The 17,954-nt window shown below is 42.2% G+C and overlaps 2 protein-coding genes across 3 annotated transcripts in view; one reads left to right on the forward strand and one right to left on the reverse strand.

Moving 5' to 3' along the window:
• Positions 1–3,767, forward strand: part of SYTL5 (synaptotagmin like 5) — a 57,004-nt gene extending 53,237 nt beyond the window's left edge. The window contains exons 15-17 of the mRNA XM_054218639.1: positions 125–260; positions 2,809–3,017; positions 3,625–3,767. Coding sequence (XP_054074614.1) covers positions 125–260; positions 2,809–3,017; positions 3,625–3,767 — 488 coding nt within the window. The remainder of the gene's footprint in view (positions 1–124; positions 261–2,808; positions 3,018–3,624) is intronic.
• Positions 3,768–15,420: 11,653 nt separating this feature from the next.
• The window catches only part of SRPX (sushi repeat containing protein X-linked), a 47,020-nt gene continuing 44,486 nt past the window's right edge, over positions 15,421–17,954 (reverse strand). For both annotated transcript variants that reach the window (XM_054213349.1, XM_054213347.1), the window contains 2 exons: positions 17,183–17,304; positions 15,421–15,884 (listed from right to left, as the gene is read on the reverse strand). In XM_054213349.1, coding sequence (XP_054069324.1) covers positions 15,704–15,884; positions 17,183–17,304 — 303 coding nt within the window. In that variant the 3' untranslated portion in view covers positions 15,421–15,703. The remainder of the gene's footprint in view (positions 15,885–17,182; positions 17,305–17,954) is intronic.

Here is a 17,954-nt window from a genome sequence, read left to right on the forward strand (position 1 = left end):
TATTTTAATCGTTTTGCAGGAAATGAGTGAAAGAATCTAGCCAAGACAAGTTACGTTTCCAAATCAGTTTTGCAGTGTGTATATAGTTTCTGATGATGACGTTGCAACTCTGTTCTATGTATAGGAAAGAAGAGCTTTAAAAAAGGAAAAAAGGGAGACTCTCGCATGCCATCTGGAGGTATATTAGAAGTCCTTATAAAAGAAGCAAAGAATTTAACGGCCGTGAAATCAGGAGGCACGTCTGACACTTTCGTGAAAGGGTCTGTGGTTTTTTTTCTCCTCACTTTTTTAATGGCTGCGCTGAATCATATTTTGTCTGACCCAGTTTTTTCCAATATTTACGTGTATGGAATATCAGTCCTGAAAAGCAACTAGCATCTTGAAATGGTATGACAAAGAGAAGGATGCTGTGGGATAAGGGCAGAGAGGTACAAATTGTCCCAATGGTTAAATACAACCGTATTTAAATACTACTCAGTCAAGAACCAGAACCATTCATGCACAAGTATCCAGTGTGCTGATGTGCACGCTGTTATAGAATATAACATTTGGTAAAATAAAACACTTAACACTCAGTCAGCAGAGAGAGGACAGTGATTATTCATCTCTCCTGGAGGCAAGAAGTTGTAAATTAGGGCTCTCACACTGGAGGTGATACCTGATCTGTCCATTATGACATTTACATTTTAAGGAAATTGAAACAGTACATATTTTTAACGAAGAGAAATAGCCAGACTGCGTTATGAATAAGAAACTTATTTTCAGGAAGATACAAGTCCATCTGGATTCCTTGTAAAACTGCAAACGGCACCTTCAAACACTGGCATGCTCCATCAAGCTGATGTTCTTTCTAATGGATGTCACCTGAAACATACAGAAAGAGAAAATTCATTATGTGTGTGAGGAAATTCTGTTTTGATTCAAGTAAATATGCTGAATGAGGAAAGATTTTTCTCTCTGCTGTAAATAGTTTCGTTATTTTTTTTTTCTAGTACTTAATTGGGAAAGCTCTTTGGCATGTAGTACAGTGTCAAGGAACACATTTAAACCCTGAGGGTTTCCCAGAATTCTATTACTGACTTCAAACATAGTCTCTTAACCCTAACTGTGTCTCGTTGTTAACATTAAATATTCTTTGACGGAAGATCTTTAAAAATTCTGCTCTTGTGGCTTTCAGATTTGATTTTAAAGACGCATTGTTATGAAAAATTTAAGGCCTGTGTCACTTACATGCCCGTATGCATGTGGGTACATAACAATATATACAGTATGACATATATGCACCTTTTTGTTAGATACGCAACATTTTGTGTTGGACAGTCAAAACCCAGACTATATAGAAAAGGCTACATGTAGGGTATGCTTGTGTTTGAATAAAATGAACATACTCCTGCATACCTCATTGTATTGGATCTTTCATAAATGTAAGTTGTGCTTTTGAAATGTTAAATTTAGGAAATAATGGATAGCTTAAAACATTTTTCTTTGACAGTTTTTGCTTTCAATACTAGCTGTCAGAATTGCTGATTTTTAGATATGCTCTAGTTCATTAGTAACGGTTTGAGTGTTGTTACTAAATGCTGACCATAGAAAGTATCCTGCCTTTAATTCCTTGGTGGAACTGGGAATTTATCTTGGTTTTGTGGTGTGCTTCAAACTATCACTAAGCTTAATACACATCATGTGGAAAAAGTTTGAGCTATTCTTTCTGCGTAGTTGTTCTCCTATGCCATCTCTCTTTTCCTGGTATATGTGAGGGCATTTCCTTTTACCGGAAATAGGCTGTCTGATCCCACCGGAGCTCGCAACAGACTTCAGGGAGAAAATGCTGTCAAAGCTTTTTTTACATTAGCAGTAGCAATGCGTGGCCAATAATCCTCCAGACTATTTTTAATTAGTGGTGCCTGCCGTTGCTGATGCGGATTATTCAGCACAGCGGAACAGGAGTCTGTTTTCCTTGGACTGTTGGTCTGTCGTATGTCACGGCTAAATGCATAATCAAGCTGCCGCGACCCAGTTGAGGTGCTGCAGTGGTCCAATCTGCACTGTTAGCTTGGGGGAATTTGACATAGGTCAGCCCACTGCAGTAAACTTAGCTCATGCTTACTGTCAAGTAAAGGTCTGCACAGGGATTGAGGTCTTGTGATAGAATTTGTTTGTGTGTCTGACCCTTTGGTATTCATGTGCAACTACATAGTTATTCCGTCAGCTTCACTGAAGGAGGTGAAGGTACAGACTATGAAAATTTGTACAGACCTCTGGTTTTGAAACAAGAGTGTTAAGTTCACTTATTTTCACTAAAGGAATTCTCCACTAAAAGTAAAATGTGAAAAGCTTGCCAGACTTTACAGCCTTTCTGCACTTAATAGGGGGGTTAGGCAACTCAAATGAATAATGCTAATCTGCTGAAGTTCCTTCCTTGTCAGTCATGTCCATTTCTTTCTGGAGGACCTCCTGTCCTGGTTTGAGAGCAAGACTGGACTAGGTGATTCCAGAGGCCCTTTCTAGCCAATATTTTTATGATCCTGCCTATACTTAGTCTCACTGAAAGAAAAAGTTTGTGGTTAAGACCGAAGGCATGGGGCAAGGAGACCTAATTTCAGTTTCTGCTGGTGATAACTGACATTGTAACTATAAGAACAAACGGAGCACAAGTGCAAACTATGCACTTCAGGTATACGCTTAATTTAATAGCGGTGGGGAAACGGGATCCTGTTCCTATTTGGGACTTTACATGATTGTAATTCTTTGTGAATATTATGTGACACCCCATCTATATATTGAATTTTTCTTTTTTATATCTCCCAGATATCTTCTCCCAGATGACAGCAAAGCTACGAAACACAAAACTCCCATAATAAAAAAGAGTGTGAATCCCCACTGGAATCATACCTTTGCTTTCGGTGGCTTGAATTCAAGGGATATACGTAATGTCTGCCTAGAACTGACTGTGTGGGACAAGGAGTCACTCTCCAGTAATATTTTTCTGGGAGGTGTCCGTTTGAGCACTGGAAATGGTAAGATCCTAACTGACTCATGTTTGCTTTTCTTTTTCTGCTCTCCTTCTTCCTCACTGCAAGTGATTCGTGAATATGAGAGACAGAAATGTTACAGAGTGTATGGAAAGTATATGGAAACTTGGGGAAATTGAAAAGGGAGAGAAGGCACCGTGTAATATGTAATGGTTTGGTTCTTTCCTCCATTGAGTGAGACATAAAAATTTGGTGCCCAGTTATACTTCAGCAAAGTCTAGAAGAACTGGGAATACCTTGGAAGTGTTTCTTATTGTCCCAGTGAGGAGGACGAGACTGATTTTGTCTGACAGCAGCCTTTCTGCTGGCGATGGTGTGATCTGGAAGAGGTGTGAATCCGTTCCTCCTCTGTTAGGAGGAAGTTGCTTGTGGTGCGGAGTGGGAATGTGTATGTACTTCTGTCCGTGTGCCGCAAAGGAGTGTAATGACAAACTGGTGCCCTCCCGGAGCTACTTGTCATCAGCATAACCCCCTGTACAGGTGGTAGTGTAAAGTGCTTGTCATCTTTCTGCAGGCTGTTGGAGCACACCAGCAAGTATTAAGTAACCACTTACTAATATGCCAAAATGCCTCATGTTTTTGCAATTACCAGGTGTAAGTAATGGCAAGGAGGTTGACTGGATGGACTCTCAAGGGGAAGAGCAGCACCTCTGGCAGAAGATGATTGACAGTCCGGGAGTTCCTGTGGAGGGGATATTAATGCTGAGATCCAGCATGGGGAAACGCAGACTCTGAAAGACTTTAACTACTGAGGGGTACCGCAGGTACTCCTGACTTCAGTGGTGTTCAGGCTCTTGTCACTTTGCCCATTTGAAAGTGGGGAAGGGTTGTACTCTTTGCCTTGGATATTAAAGCTCCAAGTGAGATTTTAATGCATTCTGCACTTTCATGCACACCTTTTTAACCCAGGCTTCTTGTATGGATTGTGTTTCTCCTGAAGCCAGTGAGAATTTGGCCGTGTACAGAGATTGGACTGGCTTTCTCCATCCCTTCTGGAGGCTGGTGCGCAGCTGATGAAAACCTCTGCTGGGGAGGGTGGGGGGCCACGGAGTGAGAAAATTTTCTACTTAGTCATTGAGTAAGTAATGCCTGGTTTACATATCTCCTTCTGGGTCAAAGATGGCCTAGAAGACAGCAGTGACACGGTACAAGCAGATGCAGAGTGATTCTGTGCTTTGGTATTTGAAAGAGAAAAAGCCATAATGTTATGAAGGGTACAAACAACGTTTCTTTATCATGTTTGCTTGGTGGGCTGTGCAGCGTGCAGGATGGCAGGCTTGGGACCAAGCAGCCCACCAAGGAAGGCCAATGCACGGTGTTGCACGCTGGAAACAGGCGGCAGGTGAGCTGGTGCACAGTGCTGATGTTCTGGCATTCTCTGGCTTATTTTAAGGCACTGTATAAAAGGCAGTCTTGGTTCAACATAATCAAAGAGCATAGTGAAAATAAATCATAACAAATCTCCAAACAATTTCCAGAACTACATGGCATTACTGTGTTTTTCATTCAGTTGACAACTCTAGCCAAGACCTTCTGATGTCATTGAACAGAGGGAATACGTTCACGTGCCTGTCCCCGTCTGATGAGTTGCTGAGATGAGACATGTGCTGGGTTTGGACATTGTTAGCTAAGACCTCGATTCAACAGATCGTGTAGTAAAGTGACGTGATTAAAACACATGCCAGAATGATTTGCAAAACTGTGGAGTTTTCTCTGAATGGGCTGGGATCCCAGTCAGCTGTTGATTATTAACCAGAGTAGGACTTTTTTCTCCTGAACTCTCCCTGTGAGTTAACAGTGGATTTAATGATAAAAGTGGGGTTTGGCCAGTTCAATCATTAATCTTATGAACAGTGACAATTGTTCAACGGTGATTTTGCCATTTGGTTTCCTAAAGTGATTTTACACCTACTTAGATTCCCCGTACGCTGGGGGCTCACACAGGTCATGTGTGACGAGCGTGCTGTTTTGAATAGTTGCTGTGGGCTACTCCTACCATAATGAGATAGGATTATAATATTTTTTTTTTTTTAAGGACAGCACATATCTGCTTGCAAGACTGGATAATAACATAATTGTATGGCATGTGATTGCTCAGTGTATAAGCCAAAGGAAGGTCAGTAAACTGAGTGAACTTTTTTTCTGAATTTTCCAGAATTAGAACCTAGCTTCCTATTTGAACTGTTAAATTAATCTATAGCTATTCTTACCTTCCCCCCCCACCAAGTGTTTTATTTTTGGAAGTAATGTAGTATTAGTACTAAGGAAACAAATTGAGACATAATCCTTACATAAATTAACAGAAAAAACCAAACGTTCAAAGAATGTATCATTCCCTGTAGGTCAAACCACTAGTATTCAAAAATTTCTGTGAAGAATAAAGACCATAAAATCTAACTTCTTTGAGGGATACAAATGTTGTTCTTCACAATCCAGAAATTGTAAGAAATATAGATTGAACAACAGAATATGAACTGATAGCTAAGTAACTACAGCTGAAAATTTGACATCTGTAGCTGTCCTAATGTACGATTCTGTACATTTATTTAGAGCTAAATCCAAAATCTTAACATTTAATGTCCATTGCTTTTATTTTTAAGATACTTTATGTTGGTTTGGTTTGAGTGGCTTGAAACTGAGGGAAGTCTACAGGCAGCCTTTTAAAATCTTAGTATTATTAGATAAAAAATTATTTATTTTTATTAAAAAGAGTATCTTAGTTTTAATAAAAGTATTTGTCCCATTATGTTTCCTTTGAAAGTTATGATATGACTTTAAAAAATCATTGGAGGTACTGCTTGCCCAGTTTGAGACCCCCAATTTTCAGAAATTACCAAGTCATCTTCAAAAATAAAACTCCCATAGAGAATCTCAGTTTGGGAACCAAAAGTCAGTAGTTGCTCAAGAAAACTGACTTCATTTTCCTTCTTCATTTTTTTTTTTCCTCAAGTCCTGCTCAAGTGAAGCAGTGAAACAAGTCTAGTCTAGTTTTAGCTGGCCTTTCATTTTATGCCCCAGGTGCTGTGAGCTGATAAATTAGAGCACAAATATCAAGCACATACATTTTATGACCTTTTTCTTATCATAATAGTTTCTCTTTAAGTATTAATTTTTGGTTTGGTTTAGTTTTGGTTTGGTTTTTTTTTTTGGTGTGAGTGTTCTCCAAAGTGAAACAAAACCTATCTTTTGGCACCTAAACTACCTCTCTCTTTAACAGAAATTGTCTGAGTTGTCTTGGTTGTTTGTACTGCAAACCTGCATTCATTTTGGGAACAATAATATTATAGTGACACGGAGGCACGAGCTTGATTTTTCCACTTGCTAGAAGTTTATTCAAAGAGATAAAGCTTGTTAAATCTAAAGAAAATGATTCTTCAGGGTAAAATTCCAGATAGAGCTGTAGGGGAACGCTAGGCAGTTGGATGTTTTCGTTTTGTTTCATTTTAATGGTGAAAGTGGGAAAATAAAAAGAATACAAACTCTAGGATGGACCCCAAAATGGAATCCTTTTTCTCTTGCCAAACTGGAAAGCTTAACATGTTTTTTAACTGACCTAAACTTTTTATTTTTACTTGGAGTACAAGAGTTTGTCTAGTTTTTGAACGGTAATATTTTCTAACCTTCTAAGCATTAACCTTTTGGCTAAATCACGTCTTGCTTTGAAAGGAAAAAGTCTGTGCTTTACCGCTTCAGCTTCTGCTCATTTTGGTCCTATGGTAGAATTTGTGACGGATGGACTGCTCTGGGAATTGTCACCCAGCTCATATGCGGGCTTTAAGTTCTGCCTTTTCCTTCCAAAGGGCTAAAATTTCACTCTGAGCCTGCACATGAAATTATAGACTGGGCTGTGAATGTAGGTGTCAATTGCAGTTCGGCATATGAAAGGAACAATTTCACCCGGAAGTAATTTTGCCCGAGGCGGTGGTGTTGGTTGTTGATGGGATTTGGAGTAGTACGGTGAAATTACCTCCTAGATTAGCAGTGACAATTCTGCATTATGGTAGCGTATAGTAGATATCACACTCTGCCTTAAACGAGCCTGGGAGAGATGATGAACATCATGTAAACACTGGAGCAATTTGGAAAGCTTTGCCGTTCTATGATGTTATCGGCACATTTGTAGGAAGCGTTTGATTTGTGGAAAATGTCACATTTAATTATCTCTTATATCTTTGTTCTCTTCCTTTACAAAAATGATCTATGGTTTGGAAAAAAAAGCACAAGATGATTAACTGCAGATGTGATTTCTTGTTTCCCGGATATTTGAATTAATTGCCTATAATTGTGCGTCATCATGTACTGTGGGTTACCAGGCTGAACAAAAAGACAGAAAGCCAGGAATTAGACTAAAGCCTTCCTTTTGTATGTATGTTTACGGTATTGAAGGTGCATGAATGGTTTATTCAAGCCTAATTTTTAGGAGAAAATAGCCACAATTTTACACTGATTCGTAAACTCCTGCCCTGAGTAATTAGACCCAGCAGAGCTGATGTTTCTAAAGTATTTCTCCACACAGACTTGAATAACTGAAGATGTGTCAGTGGAGAAGAAACCTTCTCTACAGTGGTTTTTGAAAGTGTATTACACAATGTGTTTTGCTCTGATACATATTTTTTCTAGCAAGGTAACTACAGGGCTTTCGTCACTACCTTTTGCCCCCTTGTGATTAGATTTTGAGGGTTTGACCCATTAAAGAAGAATAAAAGTGCAACTTCTGCTGTAAAACCTCAAGCAGGGCTTAGTCTTTAGACAGCGTGGTTGTTGCCAGTGTCCATCAAAAAGAGCTGATGCTGAGGGCTCTCCAAGCCCTGCCATCAGACTTTGGTATCTGGACCTGTTCTCTGGAAGTTTCTCTGCTCAGTTTATCAGCTATATGAGGAATTTAGGCTTCTAAATGTTGATGCTCTTGCTTGCATGCCTACGTGCCAAAAGCAGGCTAAAATAGGTTTGCAATGGCAAACGTAACATCCTACGTAACATCCACTGTGTTACATTTGAGGGAGGGTGGGAGGAAAGCTGCAAAGACTCTGAGGGACACTGTTGCCATCTTCCTGAGCTAATCCAAGTGCCACTGCCTTCCTTGAATGCCTTTTAGATGCCACATTTTGATCTTTCTTTCACAGCTGGATGCTTTAGCAGATGTTTTAAGAGAGAAGGCATTGGGATGGTGAGTATGTTTTGATCATGGTGCATTAGATTAGACTGGAAGCTTATTCTTCGGTGCCTCTTCTTCCAATGCAGATTATGCTAAGGTAGGATGAAAAAAGCATTTTTATGTGTTAATTCTCTATTTTAATTTTCCTGCCTCTTTAGGCCCTGTCAAGGGTAATTCTAATTTGTATTCTGCAAAATATCAACTACACTATAACAGCAGAGCAGCCATTGAGCACGCCCTGGCACTAATTGATAAGGAGAGGTAATAGGAGGGTTGCATTTAGAGTGGCATAATTTTGGCTTCTTAAGGCGTATGCAAATTGCCCAGCTTCAGGCATGTAAAGTTTGCATTTGCTCTGTAGAGTCAGTGAAGAGAAAGACTGCTTGGATCTCCTGCACCTTCAAAAAAGAGCTCTGAGTCCTGTTTCCACAACTGCCTAGTTTGTAGATGTACACAAGCTCATAGAATCATAGAATTGCCTAGGTTGGAAGGGACCTTTCAGATCATCGAGTCCAACCATCAACCTAACTCTGACAAACCCCATCACTAAACCATATCGCTAAGCACTATGTCCACCCATCTTTTAAATACCTCCAGGGATGATAATTCCACCACTTCCCTGGGCAGCCTGTTCCAATGCTTGATAACCCTTTCAGCGTAAAATTTTTTCCTAATATCTAATCTAAACCTCCCCTGGCACAACTTGAGGCTGTTTCCTCTTGTCCTATCACTTATTACTTGGGAGAAGAGACTAACCCCCACCTCGCTACAACCTCCTTTCAGGTAGTTGTAGGGAGCGATAAGGTCTCCCCTCAGCCTCCTTTTCTCCAGGCTAAACAACCCCAGTTCCCTCAGCTGCTTCTCGTAAGACTTGTGCTCAAGACCCTTTACCAGCTTCATTGCCCTTCTCTGGACACACTCCAGCACCTCAATGTCTTTCTTGGAGTGAGGGGCCCAAAACTGAACACAGTACTCGAGGTGGGGCCTCACCAGTGCTGAGTACAGGGGGACGATCACTTCCCTAGTCCTGCTGGCCACACTGTTCCTGATAAAGGCCAGGATGCTGTTGGCCTTCTTGGCCACCTGGGCACACTGCTGGCTCATATTCAGCCAGCTGTTAACCAACACCCCCAGGTCCTTTTCCGGGCAGCTTCCCAGCCACTCTTCCCCAAGCCTGTAGCGTTGCATGGGGTCATTATGCAGGCAGGACCCAGCACTTGGCCTTGTTGAACCTCATAGCATTGGCCTCGGCCCATCGATCCAGCCTGACCAGACCCCTCTGTAGGGCCTTCCTACCCTCAAGCAGGTCAACACTCCCGCCCAACTTGGTGTCATCTGCAAACTTACTGAGGGGGCACTCGATCCCCTCATCCAGATTATTGATAAAGATACTAAAGAGAACCAGCCCCAATACTGAGCCCCGGGGTGAGGGTGGTACCTGAATCTTTGCAAGGGTCTCTCTGCCCTTCATCCTTCCCTTCGGTTCAGCGACCTGCACCAGAGCCTTGTACCCGAACGTTGATCTCCAGTATGTGGAAGGAGGCAGCATGCTGCAGTTAAGTGATAGCCCCACTTACTTTGATCCATACAAGGTAAAAAGTGAAATTTTACTTCCCTAACATACAGTATTGATTTTCAGCACTTTGCAACAATGACAGAAATAACCATCTCCTGAGAGCTGGTCCATGCACTTTGTAAAGTCTTTTTTTTTTTTGTAATAGTTTTTAAAAAAAATATTATTATTTATTTATTTTTACACACAGAAATGTTAACATTTGAGAGCCCTAGAGAAATGGTGGTAGAATGTGTGAGGAATTCCAAAATAGGATGCGGACTTTTATTTGCAGTGATGTCTTCTACCATAACTCAGTGTGAGAATGCTGAGAAGCACCCTAGCAGAACGTTACCACTGTGTCTCATGAATTTCCTGCCTGGTGATTTTGTGTTTGCAAATGCGGTTTGATAAGTGGTAATAATACAGTGTTAATTATACTGTGTATATTGACACTGGAAGGTGAATCTCTACTTGCTTTTTAGGTGTTTTTTAGGTTGCTTTTGAAACTCACCCTTGCCGCATCTTGGCCCTTTCATTTAGATTAGTTATTTCAACAATTCTATTTTGTGGCAATAACATCTATATGGCTGTGTGCTACTGCTCCTGAGAGCTTGCTGTATATTTTTGAGAATAGTTCCAATTGGTGGGGTTTGCCTAAAGCCAAGAGTAGTCATTTGCTGCGGCAATTAGAGAATGAATGTCCCGTATCCCTCATTCTGCTTAAAATCTGTTGCTAGCTATTTGTTTAATTATTCTGCTGGAAGTGAACAGTAGTAGCACCAAATGGCATTGCTGTATGTTAAGTTCTGCCCAAATTTTGACAAAAAAAATGTTTCCTGCCCAGACATTTTTGTACTGTGCACTGTATGTTCAGTTTTGTGGACAAAGGTGGCTGATAATATATTTGCAGCTGTTGTCAAGATTAATGTTCTGTCTTTTAAATTAAAATACTGAAACATCGCTGTGTCCTTGTCTCTCCTAAAATGCATTACAGCAAACCATAAATGTGTCTCCCGGGAATATCCCGTATTACCTCACTGAGGTAAAGAATTACTTCACTTATATGTGATGAATAATGCAGGAGGCCTGGCAAGTCTTCAGAGATGGGACTCCTTTGACAGTGTCCCTCTCTCTGCTTTTTTTTGTTTAATTTCTACACTTTAAGCGTTTGTAGGCTATTTTTTCTGTCATAAATGTTAAATCTGTTTTCTTTTTAATGTGCAATTCTAAGAATAAGGGAAATGCAGTGTTCTCATCTCCCTTGCTAGAGAATTATTTTACATGTGCCTTAACCCTGCACGTTCAGCAGGTCCCCCCCTCCATCTCTGAACCATCTGCCTCTTCCCTAGTTCAAGGTCCTGTCCACCTGAAAATCCAGGTTTGTTCAAAATGCAGCTTTTCTGTAATTATTGGTCTTGATTTTTATACTTTTTTTTTTTCCAATTAAAACCAAAAAGCATTTGATCACTCGATTTATCCTTGCGGCTGAGTGGTGTTCACTTCAACTGACCTCCCAGAGCCGAGGGCTCTCTTGCATCTTTTCTTGATTCGCCAGTTCCCTGGGGTTTTGTGCCCTTGCGGTCCCTTCCCGACTGTCTAAGAAACACGGAGGCAAAAAAATGCTCCTGGGCTCTGGGCCTGCGCTTGCCTCCGCTCGCTTTGGCTCGGTGCGTTGGATTCCTGCACCCAGGTTAAGGGGAAACCACCTCAGCAGGGTTCACTGGTTTCTTGGCGTGATTTGGGCACAGGCACCTGGCTCTTTCTGCCTCACACCACTGCTGTCTAGCTTGTCCCCATGCTGGGTCTGGTCTTTATGGGGGTGGGTCCTGGAACACCTGTAAACTGGAAGGCAGCTGCAGGTGGGGAGGAGCCCTCCTGGCATTTTTCTGCTCCTTGGACCTTTGCTTGGGACTGTACTTAAGGATTTGCTCGGCAGTCTGAAAGGCACATCTGTAACTTCCGTACAGTTGAACTGCAGTCTCTGCTCCCCTTCTCTTTGGGGTGACAGAAGCCAAGTTCTCCTTGTAAATTTGGAGTATGGGACAACCTAATTACTGAAATTCAGGTCTTGGGTTACTTTCTGGGTGCATGGGTGGCAATGGGAGATACGGTGGTACCTAGACATGCCCTGGCTCATTCTGCACGGACACTGGCTTTCCCATCTGTTTCCCTTGCGTTTTACAGAGTGTGCGGCAGCTGGATCACCGCTTGGAAGAGGCCAGAGAAGCCCATGTGCTGTCCACGACTGCCAGTGTCCCCACTGGCTCCTTTAGCCCAGGCAGCCGTGCTGCTCTCTGCCTGCCACTGTCTGCAAACGCTTCCCCACTCTTCCCTTCACCGAGCTGCCATAAAAACACCCTCCAGCCACAGACAGGGAGAGAGATGTGGGCAGGAGCTACGTGGCCGAGAGGAGCTGTGCCATCTCCTGATGGGGTAGAAGCACTCCCTCCCTTTTCCCTGTGGATGTGGAGCACTGGCAGAGTGAGGTGAGTGGCTGGAAGTGATCTGGGGCTGAGATTGCGCAGCCTAAGCTCCGTTATCTCACCACCTCAATTTAAAAAGTGGGTTGCGATCGTAAGAGTATTTAAATGTACTTCAGATTACTTTTTAGCCCCTGTGTTTTCATTAATTATGTGATGCGGTCTGACTCATGCTCTTATGTAAGTCCTGAGCCATAACGAAGCTGCGTGTTGTAGTCATTTGGCGCAGAGCTGTAAGGGTCATTGGTGTTTTCATTAAAAGACAGCACTTTCTGTCCCAGGGGGGATGGCTTGAGCTTCAAGAATAGGAATGCGTAACTTCCAATTTTGTCTCTCCTCTGCAGGCATAGAGGAGGTGTGTGACTGCAGGGGTTGTTCTCATCAAATTGGGTGGATTCTTGGGTAGGATCTGGGGAAAATCAGGTCGTTTACAAAATCGTTTTGTGCTCATGAGAAATTGCTGCCTGCCACAATTTATCCCCGGTAGTTTCGTTTGCAAAAGGTCTTGCATGACAGAAACATGAATTCTTTTCTGGTCTAAAATGACTGAAGTCTTTCGGTTCATATTCAAAATTGAAAAGTACGTCCAGATTGATGCAGGAACCTTCAGCCCATGGCTGTATCCGCACACTGTGGTCTGTCTCATCTCCTGCAATGAATAGCCTGGAGGTGGGAGTGGAAAGGACAAGGCTCGTGGCAGGTCTTGCTTCTTGGAAAACAGTCTTTAATCCTCCCAACTAAAATTCATGCTTTAAACAGGATTTGCATTTTGACAGCAGTGGTAGGATTAGAGCTATGGCAAGGAGAGCCATATTGGTAGCACAACAAAGACTCCAGCCTGTGTGGTTTTGGGGGAGCTGAATTTTCTGATAATTTTTTTTTTTTTTTTTAAAAAATGTAGTAGCGTTAATACTGCACCTTGTTTATGCAGTGTTATTTTTTTCTGGGAATGAAAGTCTGCAGGATGAGTTCTGGACTATATTTGATTATTTTATTTGAACATATAAATGCTGGGCTAGAGTCAGAAATACTAAGTCCCTTGTTCAAATATTCCTTTACCAAAAAGCCAATCTGCTACATCCCTGCATACGGTACATGCAGGCTGATTTGATTCCAAAACAGAGACGGCACATGATGTTTTTCACTGTTCCCTTCCTCCCCACAAAAACGTACAACAGAAAATGCCAGAAACCTTATAGTACTAATCAAGAACAGCTTTTCTTAATCACAAGATTTTAATAGGTGTTCTGTGTAGAACTATAACTAGTAATCCAATCACTCGTGCACGCTCCTCTATTTAATTCAATTTCCTGTAACAGCCCAGTGATTGCAATCACTTTCCTGATTGTAGCAATCGTAAAGGCCCACTCCTGTTCACCCAGTCACGAAAGAAGGCTGGACGCGCCGATTCTGTACCTAAATCAAAATGGAGCAGCAGCAGATTGGAATTGCAGCAATACAGTAGAAAACTCAGACCCGTTAGAGATGATTAATATATTTTTTTAAAATTTTAAATCATTGGAAAGCAGCTGATGTGCTTTTTGAATGAGGAAAGTGAGGGGTGGGGAACCCGTCTGCCTGTGCATTCACGCTATACTCATACGCACGCCAAAGCACCTGAGGCAGAGGACTGCATCCGCCGCAGGATGTGCATGGATGTCTCCGCAGGCTGGCTGGTCCGCGTGTGACTCTTTAGGCCTGAAGCAATGTGGTGTGCTCAGCCATGTCTAGTTCTCTTCGTCACCGGTGTTACACAGGCAGCAGAGGAAAGGCAACTCGGGGTACAGCTGTGTCCACCAGCATGCTGGCTCTTATCCTTCTCGCTGCTCTACAGTGGGGTCCAGGACTTTCCTTCTCTTTGGTTTGGCCAGGTCTGGGAAAAAATGCTATTTCTGGTTTTGTCACCAATCCTGTCCTTGCGTCTTATTCCTAACGGCAACACTTAGAAAGCTCAGTCAGGGCTTCCTTGCCCTCCGGTTGCTCATCCTTGCAAACCTGGCATGACCACGTGCAGAGTTCAGGGTTTATCCAGACCTCCTTTGCCTTTGGCATCAGCGCTGCAGGCAGCCAGCGCCAGGGCTGTGCTGTGCTCTCATACGTACTCTGGGGAGTTTAGTAACAGTCTCCTAATAGCCCCAGAAGTACACCATCAATCAACCTTTTTAAGAGATATGCTAACTTCAGAGAGTGCGGGAGACTCAGTTCTTTGGTAAGGATTGCTTTAAGGATGCTGACAAACTGTTTCTCCACTGACACCAGAGTGTAAAATTAAACCATCTACCTCACAGTAAAAGACAAACAAGCGTCTGGCTGAAAGAGCAGGGCTGTGCTCTGAGGGGCAAGAATGAACAGCACAGACACTGGAGTGCTGCTTCTCAGGCATGTCAAATTATTCATCAGATCTATAAACTGGTTTCCAAAGCTTTAACTCTCAATTTTCACTCCTTTTATGCTTACGTTCTTCATGCATGATGTATATTTTTTGCAGTGGATTGGCAAGACTGTGGGCTATAACAAAACCAATTAAAAACACTTTCCTTTTCTGATTGCCTCCTAACAGTTTTCACTGAGCAGGGAACTTTTTTGTTAATTTTTAAGTGCAAACAAATATTTTCACAGCTCTGGAAATGACAAATCCTTGATGACGTTTCCCTGGGGCTAATGTTACCCTACCATCGAATCAACAGCCTGGTCTGTCTCCAAGATGAAGAGGGAAAAGGAATCTGTTACTCCAAGTCCGTTGGACACGAAAAGCCACGAGCACACCAGGTAAGAGCATATTTTTCTATCATGCATCGCAGTATGTGGCCTTGAGTAATTACTGCTCATCTTCTACACTGCTCACTGCTCCTTTATCATCTTCCTTCTGGCAATGACTTCCATGCTCCTGCTATCAGCTATTTTCTCCTCACTGCTGCTGAAAACAGGTACTTGCATTGCCTTTGCCTTATGCTTTGTGTCTGTGGGTGACCATATTATTAGTGGAACTGAAGACACCCCCGGGTCGCTTGTACACTTTAAATTTGAGGCTGATGTCTCCGTTATAATGGTTTGCAGAGAGCTTACTTTGATGCAACTTTTGAATAAATCAATCAACTTTTATCTCCAACAGGAATTTTAGACAACTATCTGTTTGCAAAACAATATTTTATTAATAAAAAGACTTATAAACAGTAAGAAAGAACACCCCCCCCAAAAAAAATTCCAAAATAAACTCCCAGAGACGTGCCTCAGTTCTTCACTGTCTGTACAAGAAATTCCATTGGGTAGTAATCCTACATACACTTTTCTCTAAAGATGGCTGAAAGTACAAAAAAGCATCATGCATACTTCTATGCACAGCCAGAGAGACTTAACAATACACATAAAAAATCTGTACATCAGTGATTAAAAAAGCCATGCTTTTGTGTAGCACCAAGGGGAGAATTATGTGGATTAAAAAAAACAATTCACTGACAACTGCAAGCCCTGCAATCCTGAATTAGGGACACGATTGACCAATTTCTGCTTGCAGTTTCATCTCTTCTTTTCTCAAGGGAAAATTGTCAATAAGTGCAAAGAGCTCGGCTGGCGTTGCTGGGAAAGGATAGCGTTCCTTGTCCATTCCGTGCTTGTCCATCACCACAATGTTGAAATTGTAATGGGGGATCCTCAGCAGCAGCCTGCAAAATAACAAACTCGTTTTGTTAAAGGTACCTGGGCACTTCAAACTAATAAATGGCAGAACCAGGCTGTTGGGTCTAAGCAGAGGAAGGCAGGGATGGCCAGAGGGGGCTATAGAGGGGGGGCTTTGTTTCAGCTGTAAGAACAAGGAGTCAGGCAGAGAGCAGGTGTCTGCACGTGCTGCTGGCTGTACCTCTGCATTAGGGAAGGGTCAAGGTAACTGCACCCAGCTCTGTTTGAGTGTTAGCATAGCACATCCCATTACCTATTGCTATCGCAAGAGGAAAAAAAAAACAAACAGAAGACAAAAAAAGTACTACATACATTGCCCAAAGAAAACCATTGCGATGGAGCTAGAGTTACAAGTAGACTATTCCTCTTCTTGTCTGGACTTACTCCATTTCCTCAGGCGTATCACACAAGATGTTGCCTAAAATGGTCCTGGACTTTTTTCCTAAATAACTACTACTTTCCCTGCCAATGAGGCCTTCACTTTTGCCTCTTTTAGTCCTCCTGTCCCTAGGAAATGCTGGCACTTGGAAGTCTCCCTTTCAAGTGAAAATCAGCCCCCTGCCAGTCTACACCCAAGCCAGAACGGTTTAGGCACCTCAGTAAAACCACTGAATGTTGTAGTCAGGCTGGGGCGGCTGAGATCGTTTCCCATTTGAAATACCACCCATATCATTTCTACATGTGGGACTTCAAAGAGCAACCCCTGCGTCCCCTCCTGGCCTGGCCACCGCCACCAGCAGCGCTGCAGGGAAGGCGAGCTGTTGCTGCCGTTTGGGGCTGCACTGGCAGCTGCTCCAAGGCTGTCCTCGCGGTGTAATTGCAGACTGTTGTGACTGCACAAATACAGACATACTTGAAGTATTTTCAGTGGCAGCACCCAAAAATATAGACCTATGATGTAATCAAAGGGATACACAGGGAGTTCACATGAATTCTAAAATTCACTTGGGTTGAACAAAGGGTCAAGAAAGACATGGCACTTGAAAGAGTGGCATAGACTTCAGTTTGTTTCCCATTTAAATAGGTCACGGCCCACTTAAATGTGAAACAAGCTGGAGTCTATGGTCTTAATTCCATAAATACCAAATGCCCGTGAATTTGCAGTAGCTATTGCACAGACAGAGATCAAATTAATCCCAAAACATACTCATCCACATCTACCTTCGAGTGCCTAGGTATGTATGCTAGAGTAGAGGTATATTTAGAGAGTAAGATGCATGGAATGAAATGCAATGCATCATATGCACTAAGGTGCAGACACAACAGCAGTGAGAGATTACTTTACCTGACTTGCAGGGCAAGTGACGGGGGCAGCAGCTTTACACCTATTCTTCCTATTTGTGCTGGGAAGACACCCACCAATTCAACTACGGTAACGTGTCGGAGGTCTAAACCACACTGTGCCGGCTGGAAGGGTTAAAAGAAGAAAGTGGTGTGTTAGTTATCGGTGAGAGAACAGGGAGTTGTTTTGAGTGTGCAGCGAGTGTTCATAAAGGAGTCCAATCTTCTTACGTTAGTGAGATGGTTGAAACTGAAATGAGCACATACATTGAGAAGTCTGTAATTCTTGCTGTGAATAACTACAGCCTCATGACTCCAGGGGATGTTAAATGACAGATTCTCAACTACTCTAAGAAACATAACACACAGGGACCACCTCGGAGAAATGTAAACTTGTCTTTGTAATGACATGAAAAGATGCCAGGGTATTAAGCACTGGGCCAGTAATCTAACTTGGCAATCAAAGTAAGGTATGTGAGATGGAAGTTGACTGCAAAAAGTTTTCTTTCATGCCAACTTGTTCGACCACTGTCAAGCAGTTTAAATAGCCTTTAAATTTAGTACTTTAAACTATTTCATTTTGATCAATACATTGAATTTTCTTGCCAAGTTAATCTAATGTGGGAAAAGAAAAACTTTTTTTTTTTTTTTAATACAACTGTAACTTAAGCCAGCAGTTAAAAACATCGTCATGTTTATATCCCAGTGACTATACTGAGTTTTGTTACAGTTAGAAGAAAAGAAGCAGGATAGAAGCACTTGTCGCTGTAAAAGAA

This window comes from Rissa tridactyla, chromosome 1 (assembly GCF_028500815.1).
Source record: "Rissa tridactyla isolate bRisTri1 chromosome 1, bRisTri1.patW.cur.20221130, whole genome shotgun sequence".
Lineage (NCBI taxonomy): Eukaryota > Metazoa > Chordata > Aves > Charadriiformes > Laridae > Rissa > Rissa tridactyla.